Consider the following 19182-nt stretch of genomic DNA (forward strand, 5'->3'; position numbering starts at 1 on the left):
TTACTTTGTTAAAGGTCCTATATCACGCAAAATGGACTCCTGTGAGCTTTAAGCCGTGGTATAATGTTGTTACCTCCTCAAAAACAGACCTGGAGTTGTGTTTTGTTTCATTCACACATGTTTGAGTCACACTTTATTATTAGTCTGTAACATCTCCAAAGATCAAAATGCTCTGTTCCACCTTGTGATGTCATAAAGTGGTAGTTTTCAAGTTTTTTTTTACCTTTTACCTTTAGTTCAGTAGAGACTGGCAGTTCCAGGACTGAAATCACCCAAATGATTCTAGTGAAGGTGTACAACAGAAGCCACAAACTCGCGGCCCGGGGGCCAATTGCAGCCCGTAAGACAATATTTTGTGGCCCGCGGGACAGTATGAAAGTTTAATGTTAGTGGGGCATTACCATGTTGTGTGTAGAAGGTTCCACCAAATCAGTAAACCCCAAACATACATGTCTCTCGTGCGTTGTACTCCTGTCACAAAAGATTCAACAAATAACAATATATATCCATAAAAACCACAAGAGATGACATATTTCCTCATGTATGTTGAAAACAGCGTTGACGTTTAAGAAAATGTTAACAAAGCTTTTTTTGTAGAATACCAGCTTCACCCAGACTCTGCCTCCTGCGGCCCTCAGATAATTTGAGTTTGAGACCCCTGGTGTATGGAGTTGAAAAACACAGCAGAGTACTTCCTGTATTACCACATGATGACATCACAAGGTGGAACAGAGTGTTTTCTGTTTGCAAGACGAACTTGGACTAAATATGCAGGGTTTGTGTGTTAAACATGAATGAAACAAAACACAACTCCAGGTCTGTTTGTGACGAGAGATGAGAAAACAGCGTCATACGGGCCCTTTAAGTGAAAAATGGTTCATAGAAATCAAATTATTTTAAAGCTTTATAAAATCAGACACAATAATATTAAAGTCTAAATGGGTTGATCCCAAAGTCACAATCGGTAGAGACCAAACTTTCATTTTCACTGTGTATCGCTTTTTCCAATCCAATTTGTCTTTCTTCTTCCACTTACTGTCACTCCCCATAAACTTTGAGATCTAAAAATATAGATCCACAAAACGCTGACTGCTGGATAATTGTCTGCAGGAAAACCACTGGCATAAATGTGTTCAGGGCTCTGTGTATCAGGTTTGCCGTCCCTGCTGACAAAGGGACTCTGCCAATCGCGTTCAATCAAACACGGGGATCAGAGCTGGACCAAACACTGCCCATACGCCTATGTCTGGACCAAATAAGTCATTTTCCAAAGTGTACCGTGTGCAGAAATCTAAAAAAGATGGATGCTTTGGCCTGCTGTCAGCTGATGCAGGAGACGGATGAGCCCTGGACAGATCGTTTGTACCTGTCGAATCGGGAGGATGACCACGGCAAAATACTGGACACTCGGACACTCAAAAAACTACTAAGATTGATATTTGTATTTTTGCTGTTGTCCTTGTTGGTTTGTTAAAGTGAATATGACAGGTCACATGACTCATTTCATCAAAAAAAGTGCAAAAATGGGCAGTGTTGTACAGAAGTGTTCCCTAGCCCCCGACCTTTCATTCGCTCCACAGATCTGCCCTCTTTAGCGGGCTCTGTAGTGCATTCGTTCACAGAGATCTCACGACTTTCAGGTCATGTGACTTTGGGTCTGGTTGAAAAAAAGTCTGAAGTCTAAACTCTGATAAAACTCAGACTGGCACGAGTATTTATGGACTAATAATAATGACATGTTCTTCTTTGAGATGTGGAAATTATCGCTCTTTGAACAGCTCAACCTTAGTTAAGCGACTAACGCTAGCTACTTTACGTTTATCTAAAAGTGTTTTATTCATAAAGAACCAACAGTGCAATAAACTAGCGCTTGGTTTATCGCACTGAATAGGAGTTGATGGAGCCTAAAGCGCACCCAACCTCACTTTATATTTGGCTATGTCCATTTATATTCACAGTCTATGATCCTATCCCACCAAACTACCGTATTTTCCTGCTATATGTCGCTCTGGAGTATAAGTCGCAACACAGAAAAAAATGAATAATAATGAAGAAAAAAAACATAAGTCGCACTGGACTATAAGCCGCTTTTTGGGGGGAAATTTATTTTACAAAATCCGAGACAAAGAACAGACATTTTATCTTTAAAGGCAAGTTATAATAAAGACAATAAAATAGAGAACAACGGGCTGAATATCAGTACAACACGCTAACATGACACATTTATATTTATTCAGCTACATGAAGCATAGACAGAACTGAATAAGTGTCTGATTTGTTTTCGTAAGATATTAACAGTTAATCAGATAACTAAAGCATAACAAACAAGTTAACAAGTTTAGCAAACGCTCAATCTCACTCCAAATCACTGAGTCCATTGAATGCTTCATTATCGGTGTCACTTCTGAACAACTATCTCTGCTCCAGAAGTAGATGCCTGTCACACTGGTACAAGTCTAGAGTGTCGTCGCACAGTTGTCAGTGTGACAATAATGAAGGTGTGAAATTATATATTTTATTCACTTCACATATAAGTTAAATCTGAGTATAAGTCGCACCCCTGGACAAACTATGAAAAAAGTATGTAAGTAATAATTAAGTATGGCATTGCATCATTATTCCACACCTGGTGATAAAATACTATCTGGGTGAAGTGTCTTGCCAAAGGACACAGTGCCAGATTTCATTAGAGCCACTGGAACACCTGGTATTCTCAGCAGTCTCCTATCCCAGCACTAACCAGGCCCTGTTTAGCCTCACAGAGCAGACGAGCTGGGGCATTTTCAAGGTGTTACATGGCTCAGTACACAGATGCTGCAAGATACAAACATTTTCCATATCTTTTATAATCCATAATCATACCTCTGACAGCAGATCAAACTCTCCGACCTCTTCACTCTCAAACTTAACTCTAAATCGCACTTACACGTTTTCTTATCAAAGCTTCGGCACAAAACATGAATTGATTATTTCTTCCAGTGCGAGTGTTGCCTTGAACTGTTCTGCCTGGCTGCTCTCCTATTAATCTGAGAGCAAAATGTGAAACACCAACATGAAAATTCAAATAGTAAAACAGGATTAGACATGGCTGCGATCAGCGTAAGACTAAAGCGAATCCTCACCAACATGAGCACAGGGTTTAGGTCTAAACATAGAGCGTTAAAGGGACCTGGAGTTGTGTTATGTTTCATTCACACATGTTTAACCACCTTGTGATGTCATCATGTGGTAATACAGGAAGTGTTCCGCTGTGTTTTTAAACTCCATACACCTTAACGAGAATCATTTGGATCATTTCAGTCCTGGAGTTGCCAATATCTACTGAAACTAAAGGTAAAAGGAGCTGTTAACTTGAAAACTATCACTTCGTGACATCACAAGGTGGAACAGAGCATTTTGAGGTTTGGAGATGGAGACAGACTAAAAAATAAAGAGTTACTCAAATATGTGTGAATGAAACAAAACACAACTCCAGGTCTGTTTTTGAGGAGATAACAGCATTAGAACAGGACTTTTTGTGTAATATAAGACCTTTAAAGTTAGACAGCTAAATGTAAACCAGAAAAAAAAGAAAAAAAAAAAAGAGATATGGGGGCAGAAAAAGAGGAGGCGGGGAGATAGAGAGAACAGAGGAGAAAGAGAAGGGAGTGCAAAGGCAAAATGACTTGGCTCAGAGGCTTTAGTTTGACAGAATCTGTATTTACCTCTAGCACATGTACTGTTTGCCCTCTACCTCCCGCCCTCTCTTCTTCCTTCTCTCTCCTACCTTCTCCCCCCCTCTCTCTCTCCTCTCCTTGCTCTCTTTCTCCCTCCTTTTCTATATGATTGTGACACACTCAGAGCCATGGGATTAAAGTGCAGAACCTGGGGCTTGTGTAAATAGAAAACTGCCATGTTCTGTACAAATGTAGTGATCGTTATGTGAGAAGAGTGAGAGAGGAGTGTGACAGGAGTGTGAGAGGAGTGTGAGAGGAGTGAGAGAGGAGTGTGAGAAGAGTGTGAGAAGAGTGTGAGAGGAGTGAGAGAGGAGTGTGAGAAGAGTGTAAGAGGAGTGAGAGAGGAGTGTGAGAAGAGTGAGAGGAGTGTGAGAGGAGTGAGAGACGAGTGTGAGAGGAGTGTGAGAGGAGTGAGAGAGGAGTGTGAGAGGAGTGTGCAACGGGACAGTCTGGTGAACTCAACTTCACCTTTAACCTGCACAATGGTCTAATCCTGATACTACATGAAATGAAACAAAATGACTGAGATGGTTAGGACTAGATTAGGTTTGGTTTAGGATTAGGTTAGGATTAAATTAGGTTAGGGGTAGGATTGGGGTTAGGGTTGGGTTAGGATTAGGACTAAATTAGGTTACAGTTGGGTTAGGTTTGGGTTTGGATTTTGTAATAAAAGTAATATTACAGTTAGGATTGGGTTAGGATTAAATTAAATTAGGGTTTGGATTAGGTTAGGTTTGGTTTAGGATTAGGTTAGGATTAAATTGAGTTAGGATTGTATTAGAGTTGGGTTAGGATTAAGTTAGGTCAGGGTTAGGATTGGTCTAGGGTTGGGTTAGGTTAGGATTAAATTAGGTTACGGTTGGGTTAGAATTAGGTTAGGTTTAGATTAGAGTTAGGGTTACAACGTGAGCTGATCTGTACTGTTAAATAAGTCCCTTTCCTAAAATTACATTCACAGCTAGCCTTAGCCAACAGTTTTATTCAATTTAAAGCAATTTAAAGTTAGCCTTGATAGAAACAGACCAATTAAATGCAGTTTAATGAAGGTGGCCAATCCTATAAACACTTTGTAACATCACATTTAATTAAGATATTTACAAACTATCCAAATAAACAGCTCAAATGCTCATCCAAATATACCACCCATGAGAACTAATGTTAAGTGTGTGTGTGATGATCATGTTCACGCCAAAAAATATCAAATGAAACAAATACAAACAATTGATAATTTGCTAACTAGAGGCACTGCTCTATCTAAAGCTATCTTACTCAAATTAGACTTTAATCTGAGCTTTGTTTTAACACATAAAGGCCATAAACAACTGACTTAGAAGGAACTACAACAGGTGACCTGATTTGTGCTGTTAAACAAGCCTCAAATAACATTACAGTAACAAGCTAGCATTAGCCAACAGTTCTTCAGTTCTTCACCTTTTTGTTGAAAATTAAACTCCTAAACAGGACCATGAACGTTTGGATTGATCACAGGCTCCTCAAAATAATCTGTATTTAAATATTTGTTTTTTCTTGAGTTTTCATTATTCTTCTTCCTCCTCCCCTCCCTCCACTCCTCCTCTTCTCCTCTTTCTTCTCTCCTCATCACCTTTCTTTCCCTTCTCTCCTCCTCTCTTCTATCCCTCCTCCCTTTTATTTCCTCCTCTCTTCTATCCCTCTTCTTTCTCCTCTCATCCTCTCCCCCTTTCCCTTCTCTCCTCTCTCCCCTCTCATCCTCTCATGCATCCCTCTTCTCTCCTCTCATCTTCTCCCCTTTCCCTTCTCCTCCCCTCTCCTATTCCTCTTCTCTCTCCTCTCTTCCTGCCCCCTTTCTCTCCTCCTCACATCTTCTCTCTCCTCTCCTCTATTCCTCCTCTCTCTCCTCTCACCCTGCCCCCCCTTCTCTCCTCCGCTTTCCTTTCTCTCCTCCTCCGTCCTTCTTTCCCGTGACCCTTTAGTCCTTGTTTGCAGAGTAGCTGAGTGGATGCTACTTTCACCCAGAGTAAAGTCCTGCATTGGGCTTTTAAATCTTAAAACTCTTCTGTCTGTGTTTGCTAATGTGTACATTGGGTCACCGTGGTAACTGCTGAACATTCCGCTATAGAAACACACGCAGAACCCCCCCTCAGAGAGTCAAAGATAACAGTGTAGAGTCTTACTTGATGCGGTCCGGCACTCTGTGTGTGTGGTTCCCGTCGCTCTGACAGTTTCCAGCGTACTGAGTTCTTCCTAAAGGGCCCTGGTCCCTCCTCAGAGCCATGGCCCCGTGAGTCAGGACATACACACCTTTGGCGATCCTCCTGTGCAGGGAAAGGACAATATAGGTTGGATTAATATTAGCCCACAGTGTCTTACGATACATGGAGTAAGAAAGTATTGAATCCGCCCTGTTGTGCTTGTGTCTGCTCTGTAGTTATAAGCATCTTCAATAAGCAATTAAAGATTACTCAAACATGAATCACTCCAAATACAACTTCAGAAGCTCAATGAGAAGAAACATCTACATTGCCTGGCCAAAAAAAAAAAAAAATGCTGCCTAGATTTAACTAAGCAAATCGGTTGAGTTTGCTGCAGTTGGTCAAGTCTAGGTTCAGCAGAATGAGGTCAGCTGACACCTGAATATACTGAATGACCAGGTTATTCCATCAATGGATTTTTTTCTTCCCTGATGGCACGGGCATATTCCAAGATGACAATCCCAGGATTCATCGGGCTCAAATTGTGAAAGAGTGGTTCAGGAGCATGAGACGTCATTTTCACACATGGATTGTCCACCACAGAGTCCAGACCTTAACCCCATTGAGAATCTTTGGGATGTGCTGGAGAAGCTTTGTGCAGCGTCAGACTCGACCATCATCAATGCAAGAGGTGAAAAATGAATGCAACACTGGATGGAAATAAATCTTGTGATATTGGAGAAGCGAAATCGAAACAATGTCACGGCGAATGTGTGGCGTAATATTAGAGTGTGTGACCTTTTTTTTTTTTTTTTTGGTGGTGGTGAGTTTTTTTTGGGCCAGGCAGTGTACAATATAGTTAAAAGCTCTGAAAAGTACAGTTTTCATAATAGGTCTGTCTTAATAAACCATATTAGAACATAGAACCTCCTGTACATGGGAAACACGGGAGTAGAAAGGCCGGTTATAGTCTAGCGTAACGGTCACATTTTCATATAGCACTTTTCCACCTTAAAGTCACTCAAAGCACTTTACATCAAGGAACCACTCACCCATTCACACACACATTCATACACCAGTGTATGCAGACGGGGGGTTAAGTGTCTTGCCCAAGGACACAACGACAGCATTCATCTGTAGGAGCTGGAATTGTACCTACCTGGAATGTGCTCTACCAACTGAGCCACTGTCGCCCATAGCGTCAGACTCTGTGAGCGCAGTGTCCTGACTCAGACTTGAACCACACGAGCTTCTACGGAGCTTGTCAGGGTCCAGATGCATCATGGGATTCCAAACCATTACATTTGCATTTGTTTATTTACTGTGACCATAAAGCATCACATTAGGCTCATAAAGAGACATTTTCGTGACAAACATGAGCTGTTCCACCTGCTCCAGTCCTCCATATTTTCTTTAAGGACCTATCACAGCCCTTATGGTCCACAGTACTTCAGCTCGTAGTAATGTTTTTGGCTAAGTTCATGTACGCAGCACATACACAGCATAGACAGAGCGGCGGGCGTTCTGATTGGCGGTCTGGGGCGTTGGGAGTTATACAGCACGTCCACATCGATTTGACGCTGGAATATAAACCAGCCTTACTCCAGACTGTACTAGGTTATATATAAACATGTCACTCTCATGTTTAACATTCAAATCCTACAATGGGACAAAGCATTAGACTTCCATCAAACTAGATTTTTGGAAGTTTAACAGAGACAGAGAATGCAAATTTTAAAACCATTAAAAGCAGTATTTTAGTTTGTCATCCCTCCATTTTTTATTTCCTTTACTTTTATCCCTGCTATATTTGTATACATTTTTATGCATTCCTAAACCATTTACAGTATATTAAAAAGGGCGAGGGTAGCTCAGTTGGAAGAGCGCTCAGATCCACTGACCCACAGGTTGGTGCTGCGATTCCAACTCCCTAAGATGAATTCTGTTGTTGTGTCATTGGGCAAGACACTTAACTCCCATTGCTCCTAGTGTGTGTGTGTGCGTGTGCATGTGTGTGTGCGTGCACTGGTGTATGAGCTTTTCTTGTTTTTGTTCATTTTGCTGTTTAACCCTCATCACTGGACAGGTATCAATTCATGAGTTTCACTTTCCTGTTTATAGGCGCCATTTTGAGGACTTTTGACTCTGAATTGTCAATTGCTGTTGCTTATACTTAGGAAATGCTGTACCAAAACAAAACAAACTTATTTTTTTTACCATACAGTTTATCATTATTATAGCTCATAGGGTCATTATGGTTAGGGTCAGTTGGTAGAGTGTTTGTCCACTGATCTGATCTGGTAAACCGGTGAGATCTGACACACAGGTTGGTGGTGTCCTTGGGCAAGACACTTAGCCCACGTCTCCCCAGTGTCTGCGTGTCCATTTACCATGCGCCATATTCACTCCGGAGTCCGTGATATAAGTTCCATTCCCTTGTGTAATGTGACTTACTGGACTGTGACCTTATAATTCCCAAAGTACAAGTTTCCCACTAAATAAACGTCGGAGATTATGCAAATCTTACAAAGAAAAATCCTCTTTAACAAATGTTCAACTCCTGCTGTTCATTTTCATCCTTTTAAAAGTTTAAAGAACGACCAAAGTCTTCTTCTGTGCTTAATTGTCTTTATATTAAAAAGAGTGTATTTTATCTCTTTAAGTCTGAGCTGAAGTGAGACCAACTTTGTCCATTTAAAGTACAAGTCTAAAGTCTAACGGTGCAATTACACCTCCGCTGGTTAAGACAAACTCTCTCTATTCTCCAAATGAGCTCTGGCCCTCAACCCAAGTTTTTCCCCATATGTTTGAGCAAAATGTGTTTGGCCCCTGTACAAAGCATAGACTGTACATATGAATGGACATGGCTAATCTAATAGACGCCGCGCTCCAAACAGGAAATGAGCATGGACGCACTTCCGGATTCATCAATTCTGACTCCAATTCACTTTACATTGAAAAATTGTGGCCCCTCTCTCTGTAACTGCTGCTGTCAGACTCGTTATTTTGAAATGTCTGTGCTAACCCTTCATTTGGCTGGAACTGAACACTGTGGGTGACGTCACACTCAGTCCACGTCTTTATACAGCCTATGTTCAGCTCTGGGCTTTCTCAGTTTATTACAGTGTCATGGTAAAATATGAAGTCTATGGACCCCCCCCCCCAAATGAGAAAAAAATTCTGAAAAATTGAAGTAAAAAAGTGATTGATGACAAAAGAGGAGAGAGGCAGACTGGCAGATTCGTGTCACTCTGATGCTTGAAAAGAGGCCATAAAAACACAGGGCGCACAAGACGCACGTCCACCATAGACTCTGTACGCCCCTGATGCCCCGGTGGCAACGCACCTTAAGGTGACCAAACGTCCTTATTGACCCGGGACAGTCCCAGTTTGTAGCCCCGTGTCCCCTGTTCCAGCAGATTTATCCCAAACCAGTGATTTGTTCCAGTTTTATACAAGAAATGTCCCAGGTGTCCCTATTTTTCACCAATCTGATCCTCGCCAACAGCAAAGAGAGGAAAATACTGTCATTTGTTTTGCTAAAATACAGAAAAATGAGCTTGAACATGAGCAGAACACAAACATATTTGACACTGACAGAAATCTCTCAGATTATAAACCAACTAAGATGTGAGTCAAGAACAGGCCGGGTGTAGAACAATTACAAGCACTTTTCACTATTTCATTATTTTTATTATTTATGAATACCAACCACCCCAACTCCGAATGTGCCCCAATTTTTAATTTTGAAAATCTGGTCTCTCTACCAAACATTTGTCTTTGCAAACACAGAAGTGTCTCTGGTGAAGTATTTATTTCATTTGTGTAGTGTTTAACATGTTGTCAGTGGCATCCACCAGCAGCTCCCTGTGCACTGTCTGATCTTTAAACAGTCTGTCCTTCTGATTGGAACTAGCTGCAATTAGGATGGTCTGAAAGCCTAAGGTAAGTGTGGAATAACTTTGGATCACTGCAAACTGTTTAAAATCAACAAATTCTGTTTTCCATGTTTTAAAAAAGTAAAAATAAGGTGCAGTGCCTTTAAACGCAGGACTAAAACTGTTCAGAGCTGCAGATTTTGTCTGTAGTTTAAAACGTAAGAAGAAATAACACGTAGTAAGAAATAAAACATAGAAATGTGTGGTGTCGTCTGTGTGTCTCGAGGCAGAGGAGGGATCATCACACAGCCATTGTAGCGGGACGTTTGAGTTTAAATTCGGTTAAAGTGACTCTCCCATGAGCATTTGGAGCACCAGACTTCAGGGACTCAGACAGATTTCAGTTTTTTTTTCAGCTTTTTAAAGATTTTTGAGCAAAAATGTAATATTTTCAAAGACGAGACGACAAAAAAGGTGAAGTGTGGAGCACTGGAACGTTTTGAAGAGGAAATAAAAGTCACTTTGTAGGTTTTGGATGCATTCTTTTTAAACTTAAATATGACAATGTGATTATGTAGAGCGTGCTCATCATTAGTGTGAGAACTGGGAGCAAGTTCATATTTTTAGATTAAACTTGTTGCATTAAAAACCTGTGTATAACGGTTTGTGGAGTGAATTATAATGGCCACATGGGTCAGAGCATCTCCACATCTCTACATCTACATCAGTTATGCTTTGGTTTGGGTTTGATCCCGGGTAAGACCTGGTTTAGTTCTCGTTAGACCAGGTTTAGTCTTGAGTTAGACCTGGTGTTGTCCTGGTTTAGTCCTTTAGTTGGTTTATTTTGGCTTAGTGTTTTGTTTTTCTTCAGCATTGGTCAGTATCAGATATGGTTAAAACATAGTTTAGACCTGGATTAGTCCTGGTTTAGACCTGGATTAGTCCTGGTTTAAACCTGGATTAGACCTAGTTTAGACCTAGTTTAGACCTGGATTAGACATAGTTTAGACCCGGTTTAGTCCTGGTTCAGTCCTGAGTTGGTCCTAGTGCAGTTTTAGTGGAGTTTTCTGGTCTGCATTGGTGAATATAATAGATTCACCAAAGATGCACTCAGCAACACTGTCAGTCAAACTTGTTGCTAACGTTAGCGGAAGCAACCTCATAGAAAGAAGGCGCTTGATTTGTCTGTTAATGTTTATATCTTTATTTATGGACACAATAGTGAAATAAAAACCTCAGAATCATGTAGAGCGGGTTAATACAAACATTTAAAGACCAAAATGATGCATCTGACAGCAGCAGTTGCAGAGAGAGGGGACACAGTTTTTCAATGTAAAGTGAATTGGAGCCAGAGCTGATGAAGCCGAAAGCGCGCTCATGCTCACTTGCTATTTGGAACGCAACAGCTAGCAGGTTAGCTACTCTATGTCCATTTATATAAACAGTCTATGGTCTATCTCCATGAGACCATAAACTGTTTATGGATCATGCAGGTGCTCATAGTTTGCCTTTATTTTTTATCACCTATGTTATTATTCCTCACCGTTTTCATCAAAGCCAATTCGTAGTTTGCGAATTTGGTTTACACACAATGACGATAAAACTTTTTTTGTTCTGATTCTGAAAGTTACTCGTTTTGATCAGTGCAGACGTATTGTGGTGCGGGCTCATTGTGATAATACTGTGCCATAAAGCTTTCTCCTGGGATACAGTAAACAGACTCTCCCACATTACAAAGACACTCTCATCTCTCATATTCCTCTCTTCTTTGTTTAATAGCTCCTCTTTTGTCCTCTCTCTGTGGTTTATGAGCATTACCTTCAGTTTGCTGTAAACAACATGGCGTCTCCCTACACTTTTTTTTTGAGTTTTCTGCTTTCTAACAAACACATCCTTCTCCCGTCTGCTGCCCGTCCTGTTAATAATAGATCCAGCTTTGATCCGAGTGAAGCTTTCAGACACAAACATCACAAAGTCCAGACAAACGTGCTCGGACTGACAAACACTCAAATGGGTTTAAAAATAACATAAAAACTCTGATTTAATTAGGTGTAATGTGACGCGTGAGTGTTTAAGACAGTGATGCGATCGGGTGGAACCAGCAGAGCGACGCCATACTTCAAACCACTGAATCATGACAATATGTCCTCAACATTATGATGTGGATTTGATCGGCCGTGACTCAACGTTTGTGGGTTAGAATACAATATTACTCATTTTAAAGGCGCTGTACCTGATTTTTACTGTCCTAAAAATGTGAAAAACAGAATTAGTTCATTTAAAACAGTTTGCAATGGTCCAAAGTTATACCTTAAGCATTCAGAGCATCCTAATTATTCACAGTGATGAGTTCATAAGCGGAGTTTCACGGGAATGCTAACGCCAACTAGCATGCAAACCTGTACGTAATGATTATCGGAGAGTAAAATGCTTTCTAATTAGTTCCAGACAGAACACAGATCACTTATTTTGACCTCAAGAGCTGCTTTTGCTCAAATACATGGGAAAAAATTGGGTAAATGGACATAGCTAACCTCATGTGCACACTTTTGTCTCCATCGACTCTGGCTCCAATTCACTTTCTATTGAAAAACTGTGGCCCCTCTCTCTGTAACTGCTGCTGTCAGACTCATCATTTTGGTCTTAAAATGTTTGTATTAACCCGCTCTACATGATCTTGATGTTTTTATTTTGCTATTTTGTCTGTAAATCAAGATATGAACATTAATAACAAACAGACAAATCAGGCGCCTTCTTTCCCCGAGGTTGCTCTTGTTAGCGTTAGCATTTTGGAGCTGAAGGCTGTAGGTGACGTCACACTCACTTAGTTCACTTCTTTATACAGTCTATGGTACAGAATACCAAAGTCTATCTAACTGATTTTTTTTTTTTCTATTCATTCTTTCTGTTTGAATAACACTACAGTTCAAAATATTGAATTTCATTTCTGCTCACATAGACTGAAACTAGTCCCAGTTTTCGTTTCATGTGATTAGACCAATACATTTGTGAGATATAACGCCAGAACAAAGTGGACTCGGCAGATGTGTGTGTGAGGTTAACCAGAGTCGCCTGTTTGCACCTGCGGCATGGCTCTTATGTTACAGCATTTTGGCTTGAACAGAGACACAGAGACATAAAGACACAGAGACATAAAGACAGAGAGAGAGAGAGACAGAGACGCATAGACACATAGACACATAGACACAGAGAGCAGCCATCTTTAAAGAGCAGTTCATCACAGGAGGAGTCTGTGTCAGATTGAGGAGAACCATCCAGAGGCAAGACACTCAGGACTGCACCAAAGGGACCAAACACATAGACACACACACAAACATACACACACGCACACATTCACACAAACACACAAACATAAACACATAAACACCCACAAACACGCACACACTCACACATAAACACACACAGACACATAAACACATACACACACAAAAACACACAAACGTACACACAAACATAAACACACACAAACACACGCACACAAACACACACATGCACACACAGACACAAACACACACGTCTGAATCAAACTTGTTGTATCTTCCTCGTTTCTTTTTTGAATAGGATCTGTCTATTGCATCTTGTTTAAAGGAGGAACATTATATTAAAACAACCTTTGAACACATTTTAACGTGAAAAATACGTAATTGACTTTTGACTGGGGAAGCTTTTTCAGTTGTGATATTGATTTCAATATTATAGCTTTAAGTATCTGCCATACTCATAGACTGTATATATAAATGGACATAGCTAACCTGCCTCATTATTTTGGTCTTAAAATGTTCATATTGACCTGCTCTACATGATCCTGGTGTTTTATTTCGCTGTCATGTCCGTAAATCAAGATATGAACATGGGACAAATCAGACGCCTTCTTTCCCTGAGGTCCCTCCCACTAGCGTTAGTAACAGGTTTGATTGACAGCGTTGCTAAGCGCCCGCTCTCTGCTTAACCAGCAGTTCGGGGGCGTTATTTTTAACAGCCTTGTGATGATACTCGTGGCTAAGATGCAACTCTTTTCCAAATTGGCCCCTATAACCACTAGCCTCGATGAACTTTATTTGACCTGATACCAACCAATACCAGAGCAGACACTGAAAACAGCATTTATTTCCTTTATACAAAAATGAAATAAGCAAAAACTGATCCTAATGTGTTATAAATGTCACTGTTTTGTATCTCTCAAGTAACAACAGAACAATTTTGTATAAATAAAAGCTCAAACATTATCAAACTTTCCGGGTTGATTACGACCTGTAAATAGTTTTATTACATCAGTTCAAATGTCCAACCAGGATATCGACTGAACCGATATTTGAAAGTCGATATCTGATCCAGGGAATGTGCCGTAGCAGAACATCAGACTGTGAAGGGCCTTTATAGAGAGATTAAAGGTCCCTGATGGTGAGTTACTCTCTGATGTGTTCATGTTTAAAGCTCTTTGCTCAGGCTTATGTTTCTGTGATGTCTTTTGTTTGTGTTAAAGCTGTGACCCTCTGTCCCAAGACTAATTTGTCCCAAGGGAAACAATAAAGGACCATCTGATCTGATTCTGTTGCATCTTCATCTTAAAGCACCAAATAAAAATAATTGACTTTTTGTTTTTTACAAAGCCATACAGTTTAAAGGAAATCTGCAATTTTCCTGTGCGTGAAAGTGATTTAAACATACATCTTTATGAGAAAACAACTAGGTGATGCAAATGGATCAGATCTGCGGAGAGATTATCCCAGTCACAGTAAAGCCATAGCCCTACCCAAGCAGACTGCAAACCCGCCCACTCGAAAAGTGACTTATTGAACCTTTAAGATGCCTCCTATAATAAGACCGGATGTAATTTCATATGAGCCAAAATGTCCGCCAGCGGTGCTCAGTTTCTTTACAGCGTTCCCATGGCTGCAGTTTTCCAGGCTATAAGGATCACGCTTTAGAGATCGGGGACTCTCTTTGGTGCTTGTGTCGTTGAGCAAGGCAGTAATCGTAAAACAAGCTGACAGAAGGCTCCATTATTAGTGAGGACGAGGGACATACGCTGTATATAAGACGCTGATGGTTTCTGCTCCTATTTGGGTCAAAAGGCTGGTTAGAAATGATGTATTTGAGCATCGCCTATACCGCTGGTTTAACAGAGATTGGTAGTTTAGCGACTTCAGTCAAACCTGTTGCGAGGGAAGAAGGCGTCTGATTTGTCTCTTATTTATGTTCATGTCTTGATTTACGAACACAATAGTGAAATAAAAGCCCAGCAGAGTCGATGAAGCTGGAAGCCCATGATCACTCCCTGTTTGGAACGCAGCAGCTAGCAGTTTAGCTATGTCCATTTATATATATGTTCCCATGTCTATGTTCCACTAATGCCAACAAAACACGCGCATATCAAATTTAAATGCATTATTACATTAGATATTTACAAAGTCTGTAAAAAAAAAAAACTTAAATGTGCACTTGTTTTGTTTTTTTGTCTAGATGATCCTCCTCTTGCTTGTCTCCTCATTTATTGCCCGGAATGTGCCACAGTATGTCATTTTAACATGCTCCAGGTGCGGTTAGGCAAAACACTGAACTCACTCTGCCATGTTTAAACCAACATAGGGAAAATTACAGTAATAAAAGGTGATCGATTTCTTCTGTTCTGAAAATGTGCAGATACATATCCAACACACTGAACTTTGCAGAACTGACATTTGAGCTTAAGCCTTAAATGTCACTGTAACGACACGCACATCCACAGAGAGGGAAGACATTTTAGATATTTAGAGGAATTATTTTAAGTGTTGGGGAGACACAAAATGGACTCATGTGAGCTTTAAGTTATGTTGTTACCTTATTCACACATGTTTGAGTAACTCTTTATTATTAGTCTGTAACATCTCCAAAGCTCAAAATGCTCTGTTCCACCTTGTGATGTCATGAAGTGGTACTTTTCAAGTTCAGCTCCTTTTACCTTTAGTTCAGTAGAGTTTGGTAATTCCAGGACTGAAATCACCCAAATAATTCCAGTAAAGGTGTACGGCAGGAGTGACAAACTCGCAGCCCAGGGGCCAATTGCGGCCCGCCAGAGAATATTGTGTGGCCCGCGGGACAATATGAAAGTTTAATGTTAGTGTGGCGTTACCATGTTGCGTGTAGGTTACGCCAAATGGGTAAACCCCAAACACATGTCTCACTCGTGCTGTGTACTCCCATCACAAAAGATTCAACAAATAACGATGTATATCCATAAAAAACACACGAATTTTCACATAGTTTTCAAGTTAATAGTTTTAGTTTTCAAGTTAACCACTACCTTTGACCTTTAGTTCAGTAAAGATTGGGAATTCCAGGGCTGAAATGATCCAAATGATTCTAGTGAAGGTGTTTAGAGTTTAAAAACACAGTGGAGCACTTCCTGTATCACCACATGATGACATCACAAGGTGAAACAGAGTGTTTTCTGTTTGAGAGAAGAACTCAGCCTAAATATGCAGGGTTTGTGTGTTAAACATGTGTAAATGAAACAAAACACAACTCCAGGTCTGTGTGTGGGAACAGTATCACATAGATCAGTAAGTGTAATATGGGCCCTTTAAAATTGATTGAAAGTCCCAAATTAAAAGTGCACTATGGGACTTTTCTGGTCAGGGTACACCATCTGATTGTTTCTATGGAAATATTGCTTTGCGTGGAATGTTCCGCAGTATGGTGTTCAACAATCTTGCATTTATTCAGTTGCAGCTGTTTTTACTGTTTTTTAAAAATCCAAAACAAAACAAAAGCACTGAAAACTACATGCTCTCCACAGATCTGACTTGTAAATTGACCTGGTAGAGTGCCCCTTTTCTTTTTTCATGGAGAGAGGCAAATCTAATGCAACAACATCAACAACTTCATCCACTCCACTAGAAAAGTTACATCCTGCACCTTAAATAAACACATTTAGCCGAAAGTTGTGTATTTTTCCATTAGATTTAACTATGGTAAAATTTTGTCTATAATATATACAGTAATTATTCATATTTAGCCTGTACAAATCCATAAGGTCCTGGATCCACCTGGTTATAATAAGTATAATAATCCCTGCAGTCAGACCAGCGTCACATCCCCCATCGCACACAGCAGCCTTTCCTCAGATCTAACCCGTAAGTTTACAGAGAGAACAGTAAACAAAGCCGTTTATGTTCTCTCAGCCGTTTATGAATATTTAAAACTATAATATTTGGAGTTTAGAGGCATTCACGAGTCTCCAAATGGTGTTTAAAATGAAATACATAAAGTTGAAATGTGCCAAAATCAAACGCAGTAATCTTACACAGTTGTGCCATAAATCTTGTGTAATGTAATGTGTGTGTAGTGTGGGATTAAGACAAACGATACACCGGGGAACGCTGCAGTCAGAAATAAAACTTTATATTTAAAAGTAAGCAAGCCTTCATATAATCCCCATGCAAAATGATATTGGTAGACAGTTTGTTAAAGCGTTTTTCCCACAGTTTATCTAGGAAAATATACAAAATAAAACAAAGTGGAGACCTAATTATGACCTAATAACTCAAGAGGCTTCAAAGTTTATACATTTAATTATTAGACGTTTTTTAAAGATGCTGTACACGTTTTTCTTTTTTTTTTTTTAAAGTAAGTAAGTTAGCTAACACAAACTTCCAATGCTAAGGTACACTTCCTGATTATTGGACAGTAAATTACTTTCTAATTAGATGCAGATAGAAGTACAGCAGGTTTATTTTGACCTCATGAGAGTACTGGGGCAAGACGTTTTACTCTACTACATGGAAACAAATTGGGTACACGTTTTTTATGTAGTTCTCATTTACTTGGGCTAATGGTGTGATGCTAAACTGGATTTTGTTGAGCGGTACAAGTGTAATGACAGTAAAGTTGACTCTAATCTAATGTAGGTGGCCTTAATAAAGATAAGATGCCACACTCAGTATTATTATCATTTTTTCTGAATAAATGAATAATAAAAAAAAACATTACAAATAATAAAATAAAAATACAATATAATAATAATAATAATAATAATAATAATAATAATAATAATAATAATAATAATAATAATAAATCAGTTGGCTGCATTCACCAATGAAAGAGAGAAATATCCAAAATAAATGTCCATATGTTGAACCTTATCATTACCGGTTAAAGATTGACAATCACATCTTTGTGGTTGAATAATGGCACTACTTTTTGAAGCTACTGTTTCACTTTTATTTATCTAACCTGACAGAAGACGCTGAACTTTGTGCCAGTTTTTGTTTCATGTGGATATGTCCAATAATTACAGAGATATTAACCATAACCCGGGTCCACACATCTGCAGTCTGACATTTACACAGCAAACTCCACCTCTGACCTCCAGCTCAGGTTAAACTACATGAACTCTAGAATATTGTGATGTCATGTGAACACAAACCATATAACCCATAATCCATCTTGTCCATACCTGCGCGGCTCGTCCCTCCATCCCTGTGGCCTGATGGCAAACAGAGCCTTGGGCAGCCCCTCCAGCCCCAGTCCAGACAGAGCCGGTCCCACCGCAAACCACATGTAACTGGGCCCCGCCTGGCCCGCCGCCCACGCCGCCTTGAAGATAAGCTCCGCCTCCTCCAGCGAGCAGTACAGCAGACGCACCTGTACACACACAGGAGAGAGAGAGGGGATTACATACATGTATTTTTAAATGTTTTATGAGACTGGCTTTAAGTATTTTAAATGTACAACTGTGTCACTACAAACTTTTAAAGACAACAGAGCATTGAGTCCAGAGACAGGTCCAAAGGGAGCGAGGATGGAACAGTTTTAGAGTCCAGAGACAGGTCCAAAGGGAGAGGGATGGAACAGTGTTTGAGTCCAGAGACAGGTCCAAAGGGAGCGAGGAAGAAAGAGTGTTTGAGTCTCAATTAGACAGGTCCAAAGGGAGCGGGATGGAACAGTGTTTGTGTCCAGAGACAGGTCCAAAGGGAGCGGGATGGAACAGTGTTTGTGTCCAGAGACAGGTCCAAAGGGAGTGGGATGGAACAGTGTTTGTGTCCAGAGACAGGTCCAAAGGGAGTGAGGATGGAACAGTGTTTGTGTCCAGAGAGGTCCAAAGGGAGCAGGGATAGTGCACTGTCTGAGTCTCATTTAGACAAAATGGGCTGATAACAAAGCCATTATCTGACTGGTTTTCTGTCTGGTCATCACTCCTTCTGTCAAACCTCAGGCCTCAAACACGGCTGTCCAATCAGATTCAGTCAAACATTTCAAACGAAGGAGCTCATTGGTCATTTTGAACAAATTAAACTTCTCTCAGTTCTATTCGTAGAGTGCTTCTCATTGATTCTGCAGAAATCCTCCATGTTTTTCAGTCTGCTGTGATATTTTTTCCCTTTTGTTTTTCCTCATAAGCAGGGATATTTGTTT

The 19182-nt window shown here is 40.1% G+C and overlaps 1 protein-coding gene across 1 annotated transcript in view; it reads right to left on the bottom strand.

Annotated features, from left to right (window-relative positions):
• Positions 1-19182, bottom strand: part of grin2da (glutamate receptor, ionotropic, N-methyl D-aspartate 2D, a) — a 231559-nt gene that overhangs the window by 177928 nt on the left and 34449 nt on the right. Inside the window, exons 4-5 of the mRNA XM_033974905.2 lie at positions 18224-18411; positions 5870-6010 (exon numbers count right to left, since the gene is read on the bottom strand). Coding sequence (XP_033830796.2) covers positions 5870-6010; positions 18224-18411 — 329 coding nt within the window. The remainder of the gene's footprint in view (positions 1-5869; positions 6011-18223; positions 18412-19182) is intronic.

The sequence above is a fragment of the Periophthalmus magnuspinnatus genome, chromosome 11, assembly GCF_009829125.3.
Source record: "Periophthalmus magnuspinnatus isolate fPerMag1 chromosome 11, fPerMag1.2.pri, whole genome shotgun sequence".
In the NCBI taxonomy this organism is placed as follows: Eukaryota; Metazoa; Chordata; class Actinopteri; order Gobiiformes; family Gobiidae; genus Periophthalmus; species Periophthalmus magnuspinnatus.